This window comes from Fundulus heteroclitus, chromosome 18 (genome assembly GCF_011125445.2).
Source record: "Fundulus heteroclitus isolate FHET01 chromosome 18, MU-UCD_Fhet_4.1, whole genome shotgun sequence".
NCBI classification, from domain to species: Eukaryota; Metazoa; Chordata; class Actinopteri; order Cyprinodontiformes; family Fundulidae; genus Fundulus; species Fundulus heteroclitus.
This window is the reverse complement of record NC_046378.1, coordinates 29,065,469-29,090,128: the sequence shown is the minus strand read 5'-3', so window position 1 is coordinate 29,090,128 and position 24,660 is coordinate 29,065,469. Positions and strand designations below refer to the sequence as shown.

General features: G+C 39.6%; 1 protein-coding gene across 1 annotated transcript in view; it reads left to right on the top strand.

The window, feature by feature from the left end:
• The first annotated feature begins 18,449 nt into the window (after positions 1–18,449).
• Positions 18,450–24,660, top strand: part of tada2a (transcriptional adaptor 2A) — a 39,489-nt gene continuing 33,278 nt past the window's right edge. Inside the window, 4 exon segments of the mRNA XM_012851653.3 lie at positions 18,450–18,592; positions 20,680–20,786; positions 21,867–21,926; positions 22,011–22,102. Of these exon segments, the coding sequence (XP_012707107.2) occupies positions 18,568–18,592; positions 20,680–20,786; positions 21,867–21,926; positions 22,011–22,102 (284 nt within the window). The 5' untranslated portion in view covers positions 18,450–18,567.

The following is a 24,660-nucleotide window of genomic DNA, read 5'->3' as shown; positions in this document are numbered from 1 at the left end:
CGATATAAATGTTTTCAAGGACAATGTTTTTAACTTGTATTCTGTCTTTCCTTTGTCAGTTCTGGTCTGGAATTGTATTTAATTTGTGCCGCATTTCTTTTATTTATCATCAGATCTTTTATTCACCTCTACCGGGGTGATTTAATTTAATTTAATCTAATCTCTGTTTATCTGTTTGACAACTGCTCTACTGTGCAGCCACGCTGATATATATTAATTTCAACATCTTCACCTATCAGTGATAAACATGTTTTTTTTGTTTTTCTCATCCTCCTGATAAAGCAACTGTGTTCTTCTTGTCATCCATAAATCTTTCTCTATAGCTATGGATAGTACAGAACAAAGTTATTACGCAAAATTCTTATCAAAGTCATTGCCTTTACTCTTTATCATCCAAATTTGGCCTTTTAAAAAGGTTATGTCTTCATGTAAAATAAGTTTTATATATAAAGATACAAATAATTCTGGGTTTCCACTTTATGAGGAATTCCTGTTATTTGATGCAGAAAACATGGTTGCATGTTGGGTGCTGCTGTGGCCCTCACTTATTTTCAACATTTGCAGTTGTGCAATATATCTATATATATATATATATATATATATATATATATATATATATATATATATATATATATATATATATATATATATATATGAAGGAAATATCCTGTTTATTTTGTTTATGTTTATTATTAGTTCATCCATAAAATAAACCTCTATTATGACACAGATTCATAAACTGTAGACGCAATCAGCTGTAACTACTAATTTATATCTTTAAATTAGATCACAAATCCAAAGTCTAGACTTCACAGAGAAAATACGTAGAAAAAGGAATTCTCCACTAGAGTAGATAATCATAAAGGTAGTCAACAAAAGCTTTGAATTTGTTTATCAGAAGGTTTTGAAACAAGTTATCGACCTATATTAATATCCATGTCTGTAGACATCTAGCATAAAAATGTCCAAAGTCTAAGATTACCTTTAAACGGCATTAAGCCCAAAAGTGTTTATACCCTCAGTAGTTTAAGTTTAAAATAATATTTTAGTTTAACCAACATGGTTCTTCTGACTTGAAGTAATATTAATACTATATAGATAATGTGAAAAGGTAGCTAAAGATTAGGGTGATGGCAAGGAGGCCTTCCAGAAAAACTTAAATTGACCAACTACATTGAGAAAAACATACAAAAAAAACTTTGTCTCCAGTTCTAAGCATGGTTAGATTGCTGTAACGTCAAAGATTTTTCCACTGAGGATATTTTAGGATTTATTTTCCTTACATGTTTATTACTTTTTAAGAATAAAATAAAACCAATTTCTTGGTTGGCTGAAAATAATTAAATTGGCTAAGGGTACAAATAATTCTGGGTTTCCACTTTATGAGGAATTCCTGTTATTTGACGCAGAAAACATGGTTGCATGTTGGGTGCTGCTGTGGCCCTCACTTATTTTCAACATTTTCAGTTGTGCAATATTGCATCAATGAGAGGGAAGACAAGCCTGTGAGGCTGTGTGAGTCGTTGTGAGCACAAAGACACAATCATACAGGAAAATCATTCAAATTAATTTGGCCTTCATTTGATGACAAGGACTTGCTGACATGAATTGTTTCCTCTTCCCGATATTATAAGGCATTTTTGCAAAGTTAACCCACATCAAGAGAATAAAACTTTGCTTCAGAGCACCAAACAAACAAAGGGTTCTACCGGTCGACTTAGAAGTGCAGTGGCTGGTTAAAAGTGACAATATTTGAGCGACGCAGCACGTTTGCATTTTCCATCTGTGGTTCAAATAGTATTCTCCTACAGATGCATAAAAACTTTCTAAAGTATGCATAGGTCAAAGGAATGTACTTTTAGAAATGTAAACCAGATGTTGAGAGAATAATTTGCAACAGCAGAAAGAAATGCAGAGGAAACCAGAGATACATTAAAGTAACAGTGAGGAGCTCTTCTTAGACCCTTTAAAGCCAATACCAACTCTGTGAAGGATCTTGAGCTATTGAAAACTGCAATGTTTCTGAATGGCTTTGATTGTAATTCATTTTAATGACTTCCATTCTTCTCTGTATTGCTGCTGAAGGGTCAAGCCAAAGATCATTCCTAGAAAAACAAAGCCCAACTTCTTAAAAATCATCTCAGCAACAGTTCTCCACCATAAATCAGATCCCAAACTCCTTAGTCAGGGAAAATACTCTCCATGTGGAAGTTGTGTTATGTTGCATCAGCCAAGAGGGTGAAAAAAAAAAACACAACGTTTTAAACATCCAAAGAGGGGTCGGAGTGGCTGTTCAAGCCAAAGCTTCGGCTTTACAATCCCACAGGCACAATCGTACTGGAACATGTGGTTTTGATCGGCTCACGTGCAAAGCCGGGGCTGGTTAAGGCACCAGTGCTCAACCATTACCCCACTGCAGCAATGAGAACCACATGTCAGTTTTCAGCCCATAATGCTCTGATCCCCGTCCCTGGTTACAGTCCCCAAGCTCGCAAACAATGGCTCGGCATTCAATCAGCGTTAAAACTTTAAAAGGCATCGGATGTGAAGGAACTCCCTGATGACAGATCTTTTCAGAAATTGCATAAATAACAAGCGGCAACAATAATTCTAAAGAACCAGAAAAGTGTGGGAAAATATTAGCAGTCAGGCTGGCTACGCCGACCAGATCGTTTGCTGTATCTACATGTGAAATTATTCACGTAGTGGCTATAGTAGAGTCATAGAAAAACAACAGACCCAACACGCATGAATTGCATGCTGTGGATTCTGTCTAATTTAATTAACAACTGATTGCTATTATTTCAAACATAATCTGCGTGGAGTCCATTCTGTGGCAAAGCGTGGGCATTTGTGAATGTTATGTCGGGTGAACTCATTTGTCTCCGAACATCAGATTAAAATGGGGATTTTGATTACAAAGTGAATAGGAAAAAAAGACAGAAACACATGAAGAAGCTCTGAAATTCCTTTAACATGGAAACAAAATCCAGAAACACTTGAAAAACAGAGAACTAACACTTAAATGGATAAAAGAAAACCAAAAACGATAAAGCCCCCACGACAATGTACAAGGCAATTGTACAGTTTACCAAAAAAAACATGCTGACTGACCTAAAAATAAATGGAACAACAGTTTATGAACTGGAAAAAGTTTCTTTTTGGTTTTAGGGGCCGCAGACAGATTATTAAAACACCCTCAAACCCTGAATTGACCCCACTGTACACTGTAGAGCATAGAGGCTGAGGCATCATGTCATGTGGTGTATGCCATGAGAACAACTTCAACAACATCGGCTGCATCTTGCTTCCAGACCAACAACATTAATGTTATGGAGTGTCCAGCTCAATTCTCCGGACCTAAACCAACAGAAACCTTGTGGGTTGACATCAAACATGCTGTTTCTGAGGCAAAAACAGGAAATTGTGGATGAATATTGCAATGTAGTCCAATCGTGCTGGGATGAGACACCTGTCGGCAGGTGCCTGCAGCTGGATGACTTTATGCAACACAGATGTGAAGCAATTCTGAGAAATAGTTGTAGTTATTAGCTAAATGTAACTAAATATTAGCTCAGTTAATCAAAGGAAAGCTAAATGTTTGAGCCTCATTCGGTTTTTACACTATTTGTTTTCAATTTTCTTTGGAAAGAAAAATGCAGACTGTTAAGTTTTGAAGGGCCTAAAATCTCTGATTCCTCACTTTCTGTCGAACAAATCTGATAATTATTTTTCTTCAATGTGTAAGCGATCAAAAGCTGTCATGTGTGTGTGTGTGTGTGTGTGTGTGTGTGTGTGTGTGTGTGTGTGTGTGTGTGTGTGTGTGTGTGTGTGTGTGTGTGTGTGTGTGTCATGAGTGCAGACTGAACAACGAAAAAAAGTTGTCACTGATTCCTCAGAGCAGGCACGTAGTTTCAGCACATCCAGCACATCATCCCCTAGCATCTAATGTGGCGTTAAAGACATTTTTCAAATTTTTTGAGTATCTATAAAGTAAAACATTTCTCTCAAGAGCTAAAACAATCATTGTAAAAATCTCCAAACCTTGGAATTTCAGTCTCGGACATTGCAGGGAAGATCAGCAGTGAGCTTCTTATAAGTTTGAAAAGATTTCCGTCTCTCCTGTCATTTTTTTTTTATGCTTTGCTTTAGTCAGTCAGTATGTGGGAACGCTGACTTTTATATTTCCTGTTTTCCTGAAGCCTCCCGCCACCTTTGTCGCCGGACACGGCACACCTTCCCACTGACCGACCCACTGGGATGTACTTGTAAACGTGCTCCTTTTGCCCCCAGCCGGTCTGTGAAGCCAGAACATTGGCAGCTATGTGTCATCCGTGTCACTCAGCTGTTTGGTGTCATCAACAGAGCACGAGTGTGATGATCACGGCCCACTTTGTGCTCTCAATGCAGCCTTCCCTCAGTCTGGACGAGCCTGGGTGTGATCTACAGATCTTCAATCAATCCGTCCATCCATTCATAAAGTTGTCTTTTTGGTACGCCTGTCTTTCCAACCATTTATTTGTCCTCAGTTGAAATACCTGCTGTGAATTCAGACCAAAATCAAGCATAACTCAATTCAATTCAATTCGATTTTATTTATATAGCTCCAATTCATGAACCATGTCATCTCGAGGCACTTTACAAAGTCAAAATCAATCATATTATACAGATTGGTCAAAAATGTCCTATATAAGGGAACCAGTTGATTGCATCAAAGTCCCGACAAGCAGCATTCACTCCTGGAGAAGCGTAGAGCTACAGGGAGAGTCGTCTGCATTGTCCATGGCTTTGCAGCAATCCCTCATACTGAGCAAGCATGAAGCGACAGTGGGAAGAAAAAACACCCATTAGCGGGAAGGAAAAACCTCTAGCAGAGCAGAGACACAACAAGAGAGACAAACAAGCACATAAGCATAACTCAGCTGAATTAAGTAACCCTGTCTTTGGCTGTTAGCTGGGTGGAGGGGAAATAACCCTTTTATATTCCCCCACCCAGCAGCTGGCTGTAATCCCCCCCAGTCCTCTGGTTCCACCCAGACTGAAGCCAGCGAGTGGTGGAGGGCGACAAAACGGACGGGTCGTAACCTTGAACAAACTGCTGGCGTCGGAGCGGGGAGCATGTGTCTTTATCTCCCCCGTCTCTCACACTGTTGCCGTTGCATTCCTCCTCTGACCCTGACAGCCATCTAATGCTCCTCGGCATTACTTTCACTCCTAAAGAGCAGGTGACAACCAAGAATACTCTCACTCCGTTGACAGGCCGCATACCGCTGTGAGACGGGGACCGTGGCGACGACGCGGCACATTTTCTACCACCTGGTAGAAGGAGAGCATTGCGGAGGGCTGTCTTTCTAACGAGGTCAGGAGGATAACGCTCTTCTTGGGGCAGAAAGACCTTCAGGCCATTTATGCTCCAGCTGCAGCGGACCGGCCTTTCTATAAAAACTTTCTCCAATGACCTCCTACTGTTGTATCTGTCCATTCTCCTAAATGCCAGCACAGATAATACATAATGCAGGTCATCAGTCTTTCCCCGCGCCAGATTATGCCAGTGAGGGTATTGTGTTCGGCAGCCGTGTCCACGTTACTAAGACCAAGGCAGGCATGGCTAAAGCAACAGGGCTGTGATGTCTCTCCTGGGGGCGGGGGGGGGGCTGTGCTGAGAGAGCCAAGCGTGGAAGCCGTCTAGGCCTCAGAGGCTGATGTGTTCTGACAGTGTTGTGGTAGATCCGCTCTGCCGTGAGAGGTACATAGGAAACATGGAGCTTCACACGGGAAGATCTCTGTAACGTCCACAGCTCGGCCTCAGCGGGGCATCCGTACGTGTGTGCGGGCACGTATCTCTGCACTTTTTCCTCCACTCACCTGGTTTCCTACTCCTATTTCTCCCTTTTTTCTCTGTTCCTGTGCAGAGTATAAAATAACAACGTCTGTCAATTCTTTCTTGAGTGTCTTTGTACACATCTGTACACATGTTTCTTGAGAATTAAGCCTGAATACATTTCCTAACTTGCGGAATACAACCCATTAGACTCCTGTTGAGATTGTCCCATATAGAGATAAAACAATCGGTGGGATAGATCGGCCAATTTTCTCATGATCAGCTCTGATCACTTACCAGCAATTCAAACGCTAACAACTATAATCCCCGTGGCGGTTGTCTGCAAACCTCCTCTGATAAGTAACCATAAAGATTTGATAGATAGCTGAGTATGAATTGGTCCTTCTTTCTTGTAAAGAGCCTCGAGGTGCCACTGGAGCTAAATAAATAAACCAAATCAAAACTGTATTGAATTAAATTTATCCCTGACTAAAGTAAAACACTGATGCTGTGGTTATATTGGAGACAGATAATCGCAACTTTCTGTCTGGCTCCTGTAAAAAGGGACGAACACATAGCAAAAACATTGGGCCTTGATAAGAGCGTGCTGTCTGCTTCTTCCAGACATTTTTTTTTTGCATTTTCCACCAACCGGCTCTAATAAAAACTATTGATTCTAATGCGTTTTGGGCAAAGAATTGTTTTAATTAGCACTCAGGTAATCAAAGCAATTCATGCGGCAAAAACTAGCAGTATATAGTATAAAGGATCAAGAATCAAGAGTCTTTATTGTCACCATGTGACCACAATGAAATTTTGGTGAGACACCGGCTGAAGATTCACATATAACACATAGACACAAATCAAAGACATCCGTGGAAAAATTAAGACTGAGCATTCACAAAAACACTATGGAGAAAAGCTGCATTTAAAGTTATTCTGTACAGCAGAAGAGAAGGACTTATCAGGAGGGGAAAATACTGTGCAATGGTTAATAGATAATAGGCATATTCAGACAAATGTTCAAGTTTAATGTGCCAAACACTTTTTGAGAAGCTGAAAAGTGTGCAAAAACTCCCTAAGATCTGATAAAATTTAAATCTAAAGTAAAAAAAGTCTGTCAGTTTACAGAACGATATAAAATACTACAACTGTGTCAATGCACCAGACAAACGCTCCACGAGAAGCTTAACGTCTGCCAGTAGACATTAGCATGAGAGAGACAGTGTAATAAGGAGCCCACAACAGACAACAAAGACACAAAGAAATTTCTGTTGAGGTTTTTCTTGCTTTTCTCCCACAATCCTTTGGGTTTTCCTCGTGCTAGAGGGTTGAGATTGTTGTATTAGAACCAACTGATCAACTTAAAGAAACATTTATAGTCCGAATTTTAATAATGCTGAAATAAAATGAAACTTTTAGCAGCTTTCTTCTTGCCAAATCAGCAAAGACCGAACTGTCCAGGACCGTGATGCACTGTGGGTAATGTAGGCAGTAGGTTCTGGCACAGCAAGGAGTTGGACACAGGTTCTGCTGCGGGTTTATGATTCATTGTCAAAGAACCTAAAATATTTTTGAAATCAGGAGTGAAGTTAATGAAATACGTGCTTTAACGGGAATCGGTTAGGCTTCGTTGAATTCCTCTGGGCTGTACTGAAGGCCAACACATGGTTTCTCAGAGCCTCTGTGTTGTGTTGCTCTACATGGGAAAAACCTTACATTCCTGACTCACTTGTTGACCTTTATGAACTCACACAGTGCTGATTCCTCAGAGATACCTCAGCCATGGGGGAGAGGATGTCCACGGAGCTCACAAGGGAGGACAAAACACATGTGGTGGGAACCTCTCAAGCAGCAAAAATACAGTGATGACACGTCTGGTTTTCTTTTTTTTCTATCTTCTGAAGGTTGTGGTGTTGATCAATCATAACTTTGGTAAATTCCTTTTTTATACACTGCAAAAACACATCTAAAAATAAGTACAACGTTTTTCAAATGTGTGTTTTCATCCTTGATCTGAGCAGGTAAATAAGATTATCTGCCAATGGAAAGAGTATTTTGACCCCTAAAATAAGATAATTAGATATACTGCACTTGAAATAAGATGGTGGAGATGAATTGTTCCTATTCTAAGTGCAAAAATCTTGTTCTATTGGCAGATCATCTTATTTACCTGCTCAAATCAAGGAAAAATACATTAATTTTAAGAACATTTGACTTATTTTTAGTTCCGTTTTTGCAGCGATAACTTTCCTGTTAATTGTACATTGAGATATTGTCCCTTATTGTGGGTGGTAGAGGACTCTATCAATCTCTATATCAAGATTTGCTGTAATAATCTCAGCTGTGGGATGTGACATTTAACACAACTCAGCCTCTGAGCACAAAACTCCACAAACTCCACAAAGTGGTATTTTTAAAAATCCAGATGCAATCTAAATTACTTTTGTTAGTTGTTTATTTTCCATGAACTGGTTACTCAAAGGAACACTGTTGCCTGGCAGCAAGAAGGTCCTGGGTTCAAATCCTGGCCTGAGATCTTTCTGCAGAGAGTTTGCATGTTCTCCCTGTGCATGTGTGAGTTATCTCTGGGTATCCTGGCTTCCTCTCATAAAATATGACTGTTTGTCCTGTGTGTCTCTGTGTTGCCCTTGTGATGGACTATTAGCCTGTCCGGGGTGCAGCCCGCCTTTTGCCCAATGACCGCTGAAGATAGGCACCAGCTCCTTCCCTTCCCTACCCTGTACGAATAAGCGGGTATAGATAATGGTTAAATGGATGGATGGCTACTCAAAGGAGGTTGGCATTTACATGAGACATGAGAAATGTATTTTTTTAGTACAAGAAGAAACAGAAAATACTTTCAACAACAGTTTATGCTGGTTGGGCGCCAGTGGTTATTGGTTGAGAGGTCGGGGTACACGGCAGAAAGGTTCAGGAAGGATTATCAAAATCATTTCTGTTTATGAGAGATTTTTTTTCTTCAAATTCAAAATTTTATGTACTGTTTCTTAGTATTTAGGTAGATTTACTTTTTAAATATTTTTACCTGAGGGAAAATTTTTAAGTATCCTTCCACAATCTTCTGAGATTGGTGGAAAATATCTCGAAGTTAGCCTTGTTCCCCTGGTTTTGTTGCACGCACCTTTTCTAATCTACCCTTTTTTATGAGAGTGAGATCAGGGCTTTGTGACAACAACCCATAATCTGAGTATTTTTCTATAAATGGATTCTTCCATCTTCACACGGCTTTGATTTTTGTTCTGGTGCTGATTTGTGCTTTTAAAATCAATCATATTCTACAACTGTATCCTTTGAAACCATATACTGTTCAGACATTTCCGTTGTGTTTATGTTTGCTTGAATAATCAGAAGCTCACAAAGTCAAAACATCATCATTAGGAATTTCAAACATTTTTAAAGGTCTGGTAATCACTGCATAAATAAACTTCTACAATTGAAGGGTGTTTGAAAAAGTAAAGATAAAGGTCTTTCACTAAAAATAGGAAAAGTTTTGTCTTCTTTCTTTCTTTCTTTCTTTCTTTCTTTCTTTCTTTCTTTCTTTCTTTCTTTCTTTCTTTCTTTCTTTCTTTCTTTCTTTCAGAATGAGCTACTTGGAGGAGCAGCCCATTCACACACCGCAGTCAATGGTAAAGCCAACCAAAAATTAAATGCAAAACCTATTTTGTGTAAAATGGTCTTATGAATAAATATTCCCCCAGTTCAATGAAAACACAAAACTGCCAACAGAAATATTTTGATACATTATTTGGTTTGTTCATGGTTACAAAATGGAAGCAGGACTGGACAAACACCTAAGACGGGTCCAAATTGGCAAAGTGATAAATTGACCTGGAGCATTTTTAGTTTTGTCTCTTTCTTAAAAGTATCTGAACACCGAGACCCAAAACAAAACTCAGCTTGGCTAACAGTGGAAACTGTCATTTTTCTAAATGTACAGAATACATTTTGTAATTAAAAAGCAAATGCAATGGGTGCATATATGTATAGGATCTCTTTAAATGCTCAGTAAAACATAAATAAATGACCCAGGAGATCAGTTATCGTAATATTGTAATGTTTTTGATGAGTAAAACAATCATAGTAGTCTCTTATAAGCATTGAGAGCAACTCTGCTTGCTTAATATTTTTGTAAATCATTTAATTAAGCAGTATGAAAACATGTACTTTTAGGCCACAGGAACAAAAGCACACACTCTAGATGTCATAATACGCCTGTCCGGGTGTCTCCTGATGGTACATGATGTGCCTCATCAGAAAGTGGTCTGAGGTGGTTTAATCCCGTGTATTTCATTCAAAGCAACAGTTTGACACATTTCATTTTACTCCTCGCCTCTGCGGCGTGTGCCAGATGCCCCTTTCTTTTCTCCAGGGAGGCCCTCGCATTCAAATCGCAGCAGCTGGGAAGTGCTTTGAGGCAAAGGAGTGGCCAGAAACCGGGGGGAGTTTTCAAAGACGTAATGGGGCGGGGGAGTTTTTTTTGATTCGCCTCCACAAAATCTGGCACACGTCTGTTTGAGAGAAACCCGTAGCCTGTCAGTCTTTGAACCAAATTAGCAACGTGAAGCCTGGTGGGTGATGGGTTTTCCTGCTCTTTTGGGTCTTTTTGAACAGAAGAAGGGGGTTGGCATGTAGCTGGAGAGACAGCAGGTTGTTTGCTAAGTCGCGATGATGATGATGATGATGATGCGGCAGCAGGGTCCGTCCTGGAGTAGAGCACATGTCACTCTGCCCGGCTGGCACCATTTTCTTTGTTAATGTGCACGTGGATGATGGATTCTGCTTGTGCTGCTTGCCAGAATGAGATTTTTATAGTTTGGTTCCACATGCTGACTCTGGTATTTCCAATGGGTTGCAGTCGAGAAATCATCTGAAGCCTCCAACAGCATCCTTGTCCAAACTAGTCTGCATCTATTTTATTGATAGCACTGTTTCCTGATATTTATAGCTTTTAGCTCATTAGAGCCTTTTAAAAGTGTTCACCACAATAACATTTGTTTGTCTGACTCATAAATAGATTCATGGACGCGTGCCTGGATGCCTTCAGAGATGCTGAACGAGACTGAGTCAGCTTTTATTCTATAGTATTGTCATCTTTTCCTATCAGGTGCAACTGTCTCTAGAATGCCTTATACCGGCGAACCATGCAGTGATTGTGTAAAACGCCGGGGCATTAAATGTCAACAACTAAAATCTCACTTTTTTAACGCCCAATCTGCACCACAGGAACAGCTGTCAAAACATTATTCTGAAGGACAGTGTCGATCGCACCACTCAGTCTGTAAGTCTGTCTAACGTTAGTATTCACAAAGCCTGTTTCTTTTCACTTTAAGATGTGTTGATGTGCCTTATGGGGAAGATTAAATACAATCAAACAGCTGCAGTCAGATCATTTATCAATCAAAGAGCAACCCAAAATGCCAACCTTCAGCGATGCAACACAAAACCCTTCATTTCCCATACAAACACATGTCCAAACTACACGGAAGATTGACCTGATGGCTACGTATCTACATGTTGTCTGGCACTGTCCGCTTGTCTTTGATTTTTGGCTAAAAGTGTGTGAAGACCCGTCTACATGTCCTGAGTACCTAAACCCAATCTACCCGTCACTTTGCCTTTTTGGTGTCGACACAAAAGTACAATTGGAAACGAAGTATTGCAAAAAAAAAAAAATGTTTAAGAACTGAAGAATAAAAATAAATGATTCATTTAAAATATTTGTTATCAGATTTTGTGGCTCCCTGTGATCCTGGCCTGGTGGGTGTGCTGGGGATATGGAGGTGTGGGCTGGGTGGGCTAAGGCGTGTGGGGGTCCAAGTGGGAGAGAAAGTGGGAGTGAGGTTGAACGATTTGGTTTATGTATTAAATATTTTAATTAACTATTGAGATGAATAATCGTGAAAATGCTCCCACATAGTTTAAATCTGCTGCATTATTTTTTGGTTTTAAAGGTTTTTATATTTTTTTAATGTACACATTAAGTCCTTTCCCAGACTCAGCTTTCCAGAGCTCTCAGTCCTTTCGGCTCGTTTTAAAACTTAAAACAGTCGACAGGTTTTAAATGTGGTGTCTGCGAATGAAACAGGGATTTAGGGAGAAAATGAAGAACACAAGCAAGCATGGAAGGAAGGAAGGAAGGAAGGAACGAACGAACGAACGAACGAACGAACGAACGAATGAACGAACAAACGAAGGACTGAAGGAAGGAACGAACGAAGGAACGAACGAAGGAACGAACGAAGGAACGAACGAACGAAGGAAGGAACGAAGGAAGGAACGAACGAAGGAAGGAAGGAAGGAACGAACGAAGGAAGGAAGGAAGGAAGGAAGACAGAAAACAAGAAAGAAAAGAAGGAAGGAAGACAGAAAAACTTGAATGGAGAGAATAAAAGAACAGAGAAGACAAGATTGAAAGACACAAAAAGATAAAATAAAGACAAGAATGGCAATGAAAAAAAGAATGAAGTGCACAACAAGGAAGAAAAAAATAAAGAGAGAAGGAGGGACGCTGGGAAGAAAGGAGAATAAAAGAATGAAAATGGCATCATGAGGAATGAAGCATGAAGCAAAAAGACAAGGGAGGAAGGAGGGAAGAATGTATAAAAGAAGGATGGGACGCAAATCAGACTGGAAAGAAGGAAAGAAGAAAGAATATAAAGAAAAACAAGGAGCAAAAGAAAGGGAGAACCAAAGAACCAAAGGAAAAGCTTGTCTGAAAATACAAATTTTTTGATACTTTATTTTCTCTTTTTGTGCTAAAACCACATTTCAAACTCAGTACTTTTCCAGACAGTGTAGTAACCCTTTATATTACACACAGTTTACACTGATTGATGACTCAAAATAAAATAACTTAGAACAACCTTTCATTGGTGCATATAATTCATGCCTCTCTGAAATAAAAAACACATTTTAACTCAGTGGAGGGTGAGTAGGTTATAGAAAATCTACCATAAATGATTAGTTGTCAAAGCGGGTAGAAAATGCCCTCGAGGCAGGTAGAACGTGGGTAAAAATCATTGAATTGCAGCCGACTCCTTTTTGTTCGCCTAGAAATTGCAAACATAACTGGAAAACTACAAAACTGTGAAGAAAATAACCAGCACCTCCATTTAGCATGTTCCACTTGGACATAATACAGTATATACTGTATTAGCGCTTCTTTAAATGCTGCTTTAGAGACCATTATCTGTTTTGGAAAACATTGTTAAACTTGATTGTGTTGGGATTTTTAGATGCTCTGGAATTACCATTTGCACTTCTTATCATGGCTTTCACTTAGATCATCCCAGGACAGTTCACACAGTTAGGACTTTTACGAAACAAGAAAATGATCCATTCAGCTGACGCAGACAGAGAAGCATCCAAAGCCACTGGGGTGTTTCCTCCCTGCTCCAGCTCCTGCAAATTAGAATGTATATTCTGTTTCACAACGACATTTGAATCATGGAAACCTCACATTGGCTATGCACAACATTGCAGTGGTGAATGGAAGCAGTTAAAAATCATGCTTTTTCTCCATTCTGGTAAACAAGATTAAATGTTCAGGTGCACAGCAACATTTAAACCATTGATGTCCTGAACCCTCCAGTTGTGTAAAACATAACAGAAGTGAATGGAAGCATGTACAAATCTTCAATTTATCACATCAGTCCTTTCTAATTGGGTTGAATGTTTTGGTGCACAGCAACATCTGCATCATACAATAGATTTACAGTCTTACTGAGGTCTAGGAAGAAACTAATGTGATGATGTGCACTCTGGGTTTTCTAATTGAGAAGCCTATAAAACTCTATCTCTTTGTTTGTCTATCCATCCATCCATCCATCCATCCATCCATCCATCCATCCATCCATCCATCCATCCATCCATCCATCCATCCATCCATCCATCCATCCATCCATCCATCCATCCAACAGATGATTGTCTGTTATAATAACAATCATCTGTATATTATGCTATTGTACATATCTGTACTACTCTATTCATAGTAATATCTAGCTGTAAATTTAGTTCACAGTACTAGTTATCTATATATTATACTCATAGGACAAATCTATCACTAAAATTCTGTTTATAATAGTATCCATCTCTATATTTATTCAGTAAAAACCCATGTCCTGTACTTGTGGAACCATTGTTTATCCTGCACTTGCTGCTATTGCACTTCTGGTTAGACCTAAACTGCATTTTCATTGCCTTGTACCTGTGTAATGACAATAAAGTTGAATCTAATCTAATCTAATCTAGTCCATTTTTTGCGTGTAGCACGGTGTTACAATGGTTAGCACTCTTGCCTCACAACAAAAAGGTCCCGGGTTTGAGTCCTGGGCTCGGCAGGGGCCTTTCTGTGTGGAGTTTGCAGGTTTTCTCCAGGCACTCTAGTTTCCCCTACCACCAAAGACTTGTTGGTCAGGTCGGCCATTAGTAGCGCTGCTCACAGTTGCAGTGGCTGTGGCAAACCCTCCATCTGATCTACAAAATTTCTTTGTATATATAATAACAAATAAAAGTATCTTATCCACCCTTCCTTCTATTTTCAGTAACTTCTCAAAGGCTGCTAGAGCCTCCGCAAGCATTCCTTTTGGCGAGAGGCTTGTTACACCCTGCACTTCACAGCGAGGACCAGCCCTGTACAAATAGCTAAGAGTTTCTGTGAACATAACTTACGTTTTTTTTTTTGTATTGTAGGAAAATGTCCAAATACCTAGAGAAATCTACCGATGCATAGCCAGAATAAACCCAACTCCAAACAGACGCTCATGAGCTGAGATTAATATTAGTGACTTTATAGCTGCAAACTGACAGAGTTTGCTTCATTACTTTAATTAGGTGCTAGAATGCTGTTTAAAGATGTTTTTCATCAACAGACGTCAGTAACAAGATTGGGTAAAGGTGATTATACATGACCTGGGTCTACCAGAAATTAAGACAGAGATGTGTTCATCTTTAGTCAGTCACCTTCAGTTCATCATACAGCACTTTAAGAAATCTAAGAAAATCTCTTTGCCCAAGAGACAGACCTGAAAACCACCGATGAGTGTTGCCCCCTTTAGACCCTCAGGAGGAACTAAAAACAGGAACACCTCTGAGGTTGAATTGCCCGGAGGTGAAAATATCAACATTTTCAGGCCTATCTAGCATACTGCTGGCGACTACAACCGGTACAGTTTAAATACAGAGGAAAAAAATGGCTAGTTTGAGGGAATCCTTTAGGATCCAAAGACTTTCTGAGAGTGTACAGAGGGAATGGCTGGCTTCATTTGCTTAACCTACAAACTGCCAAATAGAAAGGGGAAGTTCCTTCTCAAAGACAAACAAATTCTAACGCTCCAAAAGGATTGTTAAACAAACAGTCTCAACGGTGAGCTGGAAATAACACAGAGGGGGGAAGTAAGACCGTCGCTTTATTGTGCACTGTGTTGTGTGTTGGACGGCCTCTTTATTACTCATGTTTCTGTGGTGTTTCAGGCCCGTGCTCAGAATGAAGCCATCCCTCGAGGTCTGCTGTGAACCCAGAGGGTCAGGAGATGGGACGCAGGCTATGCTGGGGCTGAACACGCTTGTCACAGTAGATTGTCCTCACAGAGGACAGGAGGACGTTTATTAAACCCAATGTACACTTTAGGCTCATGCAGAACACTCACTTTCTAGGCTCAGAGCTCTTACTGCACGTTTTTGCTCTTGATTAACCAACAAAATAAATAACATTTTCAACTAAAATCCAATTGTGAGATTCAGTTATTTTGTAAATATCATACATCACTACAATGATGTATTCAGATTTGCAACAACCCGGTTTCTAACTAACATATTAAATAAATGGGAGGGTAATTTTACTTGAACATGAAAAAGATCTCCCTCCCTTGCACTTTAAGTGGGTCTGGTTGATGCAAAGCTGCAGTTTTAGACACCAGGTTTTGGAGGTATTAGTTGGATCCTCTTTTGTGCACACACCATGTGTCCTTGAGCTGCTGCTGGAGTTCATATTTGATTCTGGGGCCAGACCTGGAAAACAGCTCTGGAAAACATCTCGAACTGGATATTTATTACTTTATTATATTAAACGGAGGCGTTTTGAAGCCACTTTCAGGCCAGGCAAGTCTACTGGAAGACCGTTATTGAAGACAAAACAGAGTGGGGGCGTTTTGGGGTGAACTGTAATATCCATCTCATGTCTTTCCACTCCTCAGCCTCACCAACACACAGACAAGCCTCAAGAAGCGGCCTATGGTTAGTGGGAAAACAAAGACAAGCAAGGCATTTGTTTCACATGTCAGAAACTGGGCAAGAGCGACGCCCAGTGGCAAAATCTGGAATTAAGTCTTTTTTGTCTTCTGTATTGAAATACTTTGTTTACATAAAAACAGCTTCAGATATTTTTTTTACCAACTGGCATTTTAAGATTGGTTGAATCTGATTGTTTTTTTATGTATTTTAAATGGCTAAGCATTGATAGTGTGTAATTGGTGTTAAACGGGTAATGAATAAAAATTTGACAGCAGGGAATTTAATTTTTGTCTAAAATAGCTCACACGGTGAATGAACTAAGAATATGGCAAGGCAAGGCAAGTTTATTTGTAAAGCACATTTCAGTAACAAGACAATTCAAAGTGCTGCACATGAACTGAACATAAGAAGGGAGAACATCACAGAGGAAAGTACATTGCAGTGGAATAGTAGCAGGAGTTTAAGATATGAGTGGGACTACAAACTTCAACAATAACATTTAAAGGCAACTCTAAACAAATTGATTTTTAACCTTAATTTAAAGGAATTCGGGGTTTCAGCACTTTAACAGTCTTCTAAGAGTTTGTTCCAGATAAGTGGAACAAAAGAACTAAATGCTGCTTCTCCATGTTTGGTTCTGGTTCTGGGTATGCAGAGTAGACTTGAGCCAGCAGACCTGGGTGGTCTGGAGGGTTGATACATTGACAGCAAGTCTGTGATGTATTTAGGTGTTAAGCCATTCAGTGATTTATAGACTAACAGAAATATTCTTGGAAGTCTATTCTCCAAGATACGCAGAGCCAGTGTAGGGAATTTAGGAGTGGAGTGATTTGTTTTAATTTCTTAATCTTAGTGAAGATATGAGCAGCAGCATTCTGGATGAACTGTAACTATCTGATTGATTTTTGGCAGACTTGTGAAGGCACTGTTAAATAATCAATTTGACTAAAGATAAACGCATAGATTTGTCATTCAAAATCCTGCAGAGACATTAGTCCTTTCATCCTGGAAATGTTCTTGAGGTGATAGAAAGCTGACTATGTAATTATTTTAGATTCCTTTGAAGGTTCAGGTCTGAGTCCATTACTACACCCAGATTTCGGGCCTGATCAGTGGTTATTAAGTGAAGCAGCTGAGACTGTGTGCTAACCTTTGATCGCTCCACCATCGGTCCAAAAACTATTACTTAAGTTTTGTTTTTATTCAATTGTAGAAAACGTTGGCACATCAATGCATATATTTCCTCTAAGCATTTGCTCAGCGCTTGAATGGGTTCATAGTCAGCTGGTGACACGGTGATGTAGAGCTGTGTGTCATCTGTACAGTTATGGTTACCGATGTTGTCGTTTGATCTGAGCTAGAGGGAATATGTAGATATTGAATAGGAGGGGCCCCAAGATAGACCAGAATGGACCCTTGGGGAACCCTACATGGGATTTTTGTGGTATCTAGTATAAAGTTACCTACTGACACAAAAAAGTCCCCGTCCTTTAAGTAGGATTTAAACCAGTCAAGTGCTGTGCCAGAGAGGCCAACCCAGTTTTCCAGGTGCTCAAAGAATGGAGTGATTGACTGTGTTGAATGCTGAATAGAAGGTCCAATGATACAAGTACTGTGGTTCTTCCACAGTCTGCATTTATATTGACGTCATTGAACACCTTGGCAATGGTGGACTCTGTACTGTTTTGAGCACGGAAACCTGACTGGAAATCGTCATAGTGATTGGTCATTGTTAGGAATGTATTTAATTTTTGAAACACAGCTATTTCAATAATCTTACTGATAAAGGGGAGGTTTTGAGATGGGCCTGTAGGTCTGCAGTAGTAGTTTGTCCAAACTGTTTTCAGCAGTGGTTTGATAATTTCTGTTTTTAGAGATTGAAGGAACACACCTGAAGAAATGTGTAGAGGTCTCAAAAGTATTCACTATTACTGATGTAGAAGTAGAGATACTAGGCTTTAAAAATAAGCATAAAAGTATAAGTATAAAAGTACCGGATATAAATCCCATCCCCCATTTTCCAAATCTAAGGAGTAGAAAGTACAGCGAAGAAATAAAAGTTGGCCAAAAGCAAATAATCATGCATGTACTATATAAATGAGCACACACACACACACACACACACACACACACACACACACACACACACACACACACACACACACACACACACACACACACACACACACACACAAAAACATTAACAGAAGGTTAAATAAGCTCTATAAGCTAAAGGAACTATATTAATTTATCTAAAACTGTTGCATATGCATAAGCATGCCGTTAGAATTAGTACCGAATGTTTATTCCGTCTAAATGCTAAAAATATATTTTCTCAGACATTGTTTTTTTTTTTTTATCTTTGACTCCAGTACCTAACAGTGACCGCATCGAAAGATATGCACTCGATTAGCTTTGACTTGAGCTCCGAGAAATAGATCGATCCTTAACCCAACAAATCTGGGTTTTATTTTTGTTCAAAACGCCATAAAATGGACTGTCTAGCATCTTTTGCAAGTAAGTGACCGCAAAAAACACACAGACATTATTTAAGCACATAAGGTGTTCCTTATGTGCATCTTCGATGTTTTTGCTCAGCCGTTGAAGCTTGTTGTTAGCTAAGAGCTAACGTTAGCATTTAGCGATAAAGAAATCGCTGTGACTGTTTGAACCAAACTGTCGTTTAGTTCCGAAAGGCTGCGGCTGCTTATATTTTACGACTACCGAGTTATGCTGCGACTAAAAACCTCACATGAAAAGCTACGTCAGCCCCCCCCCAACATAAGTTCACCCAGGGCTAACGTTAGCATTAACGAACGCTATTACTGATTCATAGCATTGACCCATGAAAGCACAAATTTGAGTGATGCTACTGCCGTTTGATTATTACTGTAATCTGTTGAAGACACCAGTTCGCTTGGGGTAAAAAGACAAAACCGAAGCTACATAATTAGGCTGGCTATGATTTGATTTGCAAACAAGAGGCCACTTAGTGGAATATTTTAATGACCACTGTCTACTTAAAGAAGGCTGATAACTGTAACATATTTAGAGCATGCCTTCTCTGTGTGGTTAGAAACTATAGTTAAGTAGCAATAGCAAACTTCAGATAACCTTTCATTGGTCAACAAGTATGACATTAAAATCTCTGGAATTTAATAACGATAGAAATAATAGCTCTCCTGTAATAGAAAAATAGCCTATAACAACATTAGCTCAGTTTTTGAGTCATAGTAGATACATAATTTAACAAAAATATGAAATAATATTCAGAGAAAACAAATATCCTTGTCTTTTCAATGTAACAAAAGTCACAGTCTCACAAAGAGACATATTTAACACAACAAAAATGTCCAGTCTTTATTTTTCTCCTACATGCATTTTATTTATTTTTTCATCCTCTTTTTTTTTTTCCTAATCAATATTTTGGTGCAGAGCTGATGTCACTGGTCAACTTTTGGTTGCTCAATAAGTAAGCATGAAATTCTTTTTCAGGAGAATCTTAGAAATGATATCACAGCAGCAAAAAAAAAAACAAAAAAAAAAAAAAACTCTGCAGCGAATCAACAGAGAGCTATTTCTTGTCCTTGGTCCACAGGCTCTGCATCAGTGAGAAATCCTTCTCAACATTTGGCAACTTCAAGGACAAACTGTCCAATCTTCACTGATTCTGACTAACATGTTATGCTTTTGGCCTTCTCAAACATTTGGTCCACCTCTGATGCACCCTGGCCCTTTTCCCCAGGTGTAACAAGAATCTCAGTCAGTTGGTGTGGCCATTTCATCTTTTTTGGTGTCCGTCCGACCGACGACATCTGTGGCACCTTTGTCATACACAGAAACACATGTGCCAGCAGTGCACACGGTGTACTCCACCACCCGTTTGTCCCAACCGAGACCGGTACGAGAGACATTTCTTGTAAACAAAAGTCATTGCTGATTTGTGGCAAGAAACAGAACCTAAAATTTGCAGTTGAGCCTAAAAAAACAAAGAATTTGAGGGGAAAAGGTGCAAAAGGTAAATAGCTTATGGACCCACTTGTTAACATTTGATATTTGCACCGTTGCGCTTCTCTTGAAGTGTTTATAGCGCCGCTATTATTTGAGCTCACATTTCCAGCATTCTACAGTTTGTTGTGTTTTTTAATTTTTTTGTGGTGTTTTTTTTTTTGTTGTTGTTGGAAACGTCAAGTTGTGTTAGTTCTTGGAGTAGATTGATTCCTTTCAGTGGATTGTTACGATGTTAAGTTTATTTTTGCGCAGAGAAGAAACGGCCACAATGCAGGAGCTCGGGGAAGACGTCACACAAAACACAGGCTGTCCTCTTCCATTATTCCCATCAGTCATTTAAAATACATGCCGACTGGTCAATGGGACAATGGAAAAATTGACAATTTAATTAGTCTATGAGCTCTCGTCCCTCTGGATCCCCAGGACATCAAAAGAGGTTGAAACATCTAAGTGAACCAAATGTTACTTCATAGCCTGAATTAAAACCTATTGTAGGTTTAGGTTTGACTAGTGATTTTGTATTTAATGGTTGGATTCTATATGAACGTCTAACCTGTAACCGTGAGCTTTAAACGTAATGTCTCTAATTGCAGATGACCCCTTTGATAAACCACCCTGCAGAGGATGCTCTTCATATCTGACTGAGCCATACATCAAGTGTGCAGAATGTGGACCTGCACCTTTTCTGCTCTGCCTCCAGGTCAGTGGCTAACCAGTACCTCCTGTTACAGAGGTGGTGCATCAGCAGGCCAAACTGACTGAAATCAGTAAGAGTGATCGGTTGAATTTGTCTTCTTTTGCACGTCATTTTGGTCTAGTTTTGTATCGAATGATCGGACTGCATGACAGAGATTAGCCAGTTACCTCTTTTTTTTAACTCTCCACACGCCTAAAATATTGCTGGACTGAGTTAAGAAGATGCTTCAGGATCCGTGGCTCCACTTGGCTCCAGAGCCAAGTTCAGCCCTTTTATGATTTTAATTACTATATTTTTTTAATCTCACCTAAAAAAGTGTAATCCACCTTGTTCCTAGCAGTGCTGCTTGGGCATTGATTATTTTGGCAGCGATCAGTAGGAGAACAGCAGTAGCAACTAAAAGCTGTCTGTTTTTAAGGTGCAGCGAACTGGATTTTTCAAGTGACTGGTTAGCATCTTAGCTAAATTTCGTATTTTTTGTCTGCTACGATAATCTCACATTTATGGATATGTCCTAACGAAGCTTGGACGTGTCCAAACACGGCTACTTGCCAGGCCGTTTGCGGCTGCACCTTTACCCCTAGTTTACACAGTGGCGTACCCGCCCCACCGTTCGCCGCCATTCGTTCCAGCCCTAATTTACATTAGATGTGCTCGGCTCCACGGCAGAAGCATGGGCAGATTGCACCCATGCTTCTTGTGCTAAGGTTATCATTTGGTAAGATTCTCTTACCAGCCCATGCGCAGTCTAATGAAGATGTAATGATTATTCTTGATGAGTGAAGTTTTTCGCCTTGAGATTACTCCTGTTGTATAACTCATTGCAGTTTATTCCAATTAAGGTCAGAAAACTGACCTTAATTGGAAAAACTACAAGATAAACCTTGTCATGACTATATGTCGATGCAAATTTTCAGGACATCAAATAATCAGCATGCATACGTAGGTACGGAGGTTGCTCTGATATTTAATCAAAGTTTTGACCACACATCAACAAACTGCCCTGAAAAGTAGTTTAAACACAGTTTTTTTTTTTTTTTTTGGCTTGTTTTCTCTCACCGTAACCGCATGGATCTTTTTCAGTGTTTCACCAGAGGATTTGAGTACAAAAAACATGAGAGTGATCACAAATATGAAATCATGGTGAGTATCTATTTTTCCCCCTTCCTTTTTATTGTCGCTCACACACTCCATTGAGAAGTTTTATGACGTCTCCCCACCTTCCAGACATCAGACTTCCCGGTGTTGGAGCCAGGGTGGACGGCGCAGGAGGAGATGGCGCTCCTGGAAGCTGTTATGGACTGTGGCTTTGGCAACTGGTACGCACTGACACTTCCATTTTGGATTTAAACAACAGTGCGTCTGCCTCATTGTTCACAGTCAGGCAGACACACTTGTTTTGCCTTTCCCACACTCTGTTTTGTCATTATTTAAGGTTTCAAGGTTTGTTTCCGAGTTTCATTGCCTCAGGGTTGAAACTCTTCATCACAAAGTGCTCAAACGCTGCTGTTGTTTGCTCTGAAGTTAAATATTCCATTTTTATCTTGTAGCTCTGAATGCAGCATAAAACAAAAAAGCTGAACAGTCTTTTGGGGACGGGAACGTTTTAGCCTGACCGAGTTTGGCTTATAATGCTTTAAGATGAGTTTAGTGTTTAGTTTTTATAGGAAATCTATTCCTGCACAGGTCAATTTCTTTGTCTAAAAGTGTTTTGATTTTCTAGCTCTAAATAAGAGTGGGAGAAAATAATGGAAAATAAAAAAATAAAATAAAAAACATCAGTACTCTAGACTTTCTTCCACATTACACCCTCTAAATATAGTTTCCTTTTGTCTTTTCTTGTATTTGTGTGGACATCCCCCTATCCATTTACCTCTCAATCCCATCCGTCCATTCATCTGTCTGTCCATCCATCCATCCATCCATCCATCCATCCATCCGTCCATTCATCTGTCTGTCCATCCATCCATCCATCCATCCATCCATCCATCCATCCATCTGTCCATCCATTTATCCATCCATCCATTTGTCCATCCATTTATCCATCCATCCATTTGTCCATCCATTTATCCATCCATCCATCCATCCATCCATCCATCCATCCATCCATCCATCCATCCATCCATCCATCCATCCATCCATCCATCCATCCACCTGTTCATGCAACCAATCATCAGACCATCCATCTAATCATCCGTCCATCCATCCATCCATTTATCCATCCATCCATCCATTTGTCCATTCATCCATCCATTTATTTATCCATCCATTTGTCCATCCATCCATCCATCCATCCTGTATTTGTATTGACTGACAGTAGTTAATACATTATGTATTCAGGAAAAGGATTAGATCTCTGTGAGAGCTGCAGGCCTGTAAAATCTCTGACCAATCCCTGCCATTCGGTCCTAATAGCAGTGATTGGTCCTGCCCTCAAACCCCTCCCTCAAGTTCTGGGGGTATCACCTTATCTATTGGCTGTCCCACATGTCTTTTTCATACCCTTTTTATTTCTCTCGAGGGTACACACGAGAATTTGACTTGCATGTGCGCGCGTTACTGTGCCATGGGTTGTTCACCATCGTTTCCCTGTGTCAGTGCTGCTGTAAGTGTCTGTGTGTATCTCTCATCACACACACACACACACACACACACACACACACACACACACACACACACACACACACACACACACACACACACACATACATTGCTAGCTAGTTCATTCATTCATTTTTACAAAACAATAAAGAGTTTTACATTAAAATAACTTTTTCACAGCTTTACATTGGTTGTACCACCTGACATGTGAAACTGTACAAGTCTAACTATGAAGAAAAAAAAGCAATTTTTATCAATATTTGAGAGAGATTTACAAACCTTTCACTCATCAGTAAAGGTCTCTTGGGGTCCTTTTGATGATGCAATATCCTGTTAACTCATCTCTCTCTTCAATTCAAAATAAAAGTTGTATGAATGCGGTTGCGCCGCCCTGACATTTCAGATATGCACATTTCCGGACAAAGTTGCTTTCAATATTCCAAACAATTTAAGAACAATGTAACTATTAAATTTTGATTATTTGAAAGGTTTTCAATATAAAATTATGCCACCATATTAATATTATATTAATTGGTATTTAAAATTACATATATAATGCATTTTACATAGTGTTAACTTGCTCGGACGGTTGCGCCACCTGACATTTTGAGGGTTTGACATGGCAAAACATAAAATATGTATAATTTTTATGACAAACTGAAAATATGTTCAAATTAAACAGGTTTTATAGAATAAAATAATGCTTATTATAAATCATTAAAAAATATTTTAAACCAAAGTAGTGCACTCCGACACGAAAATCTGCACGTCACGTCATTGACCCGACTGCAGCTGGCCGTAATAAAAAAAAACTCTGCGCTTGCAGTCACACCAAACCGAACAGAGAAGAGAGAACCACAGTAAAAAGTTACACGAGGAACAACATTTACTGAGTGCACTGCAGAGTCCCTGTTGGAATCGCCCCTTTCTCCAAACGCAGGCTTGATGCCATCTTCGCCTGGTATTGTTCCAAGTTAAGTTCAACGGACACAGAAATGCACATTTTGCACTCGGGTGCAAAATGTGACACGCATACAGAAAGAGCTGCATGCTTGAGCTCGAGGGAGCGCTCTGCTTGCAGGGACAGTCGGTTGACGAGAGGTGGGTATGGCTTGCGTTAGCGTCCTTCAACGAGTGACGTAAATCTAAGAGCAGCACCAAAATCTCGCTTGGTAGAGAGCACGCTGTTGTGGGTTTTTATGATTTGTGCAAAGAGCCCACACACAAAAAATAAGTCACTTTCACACTCCTGATTTTATGGAAGGTTTTAATTCAG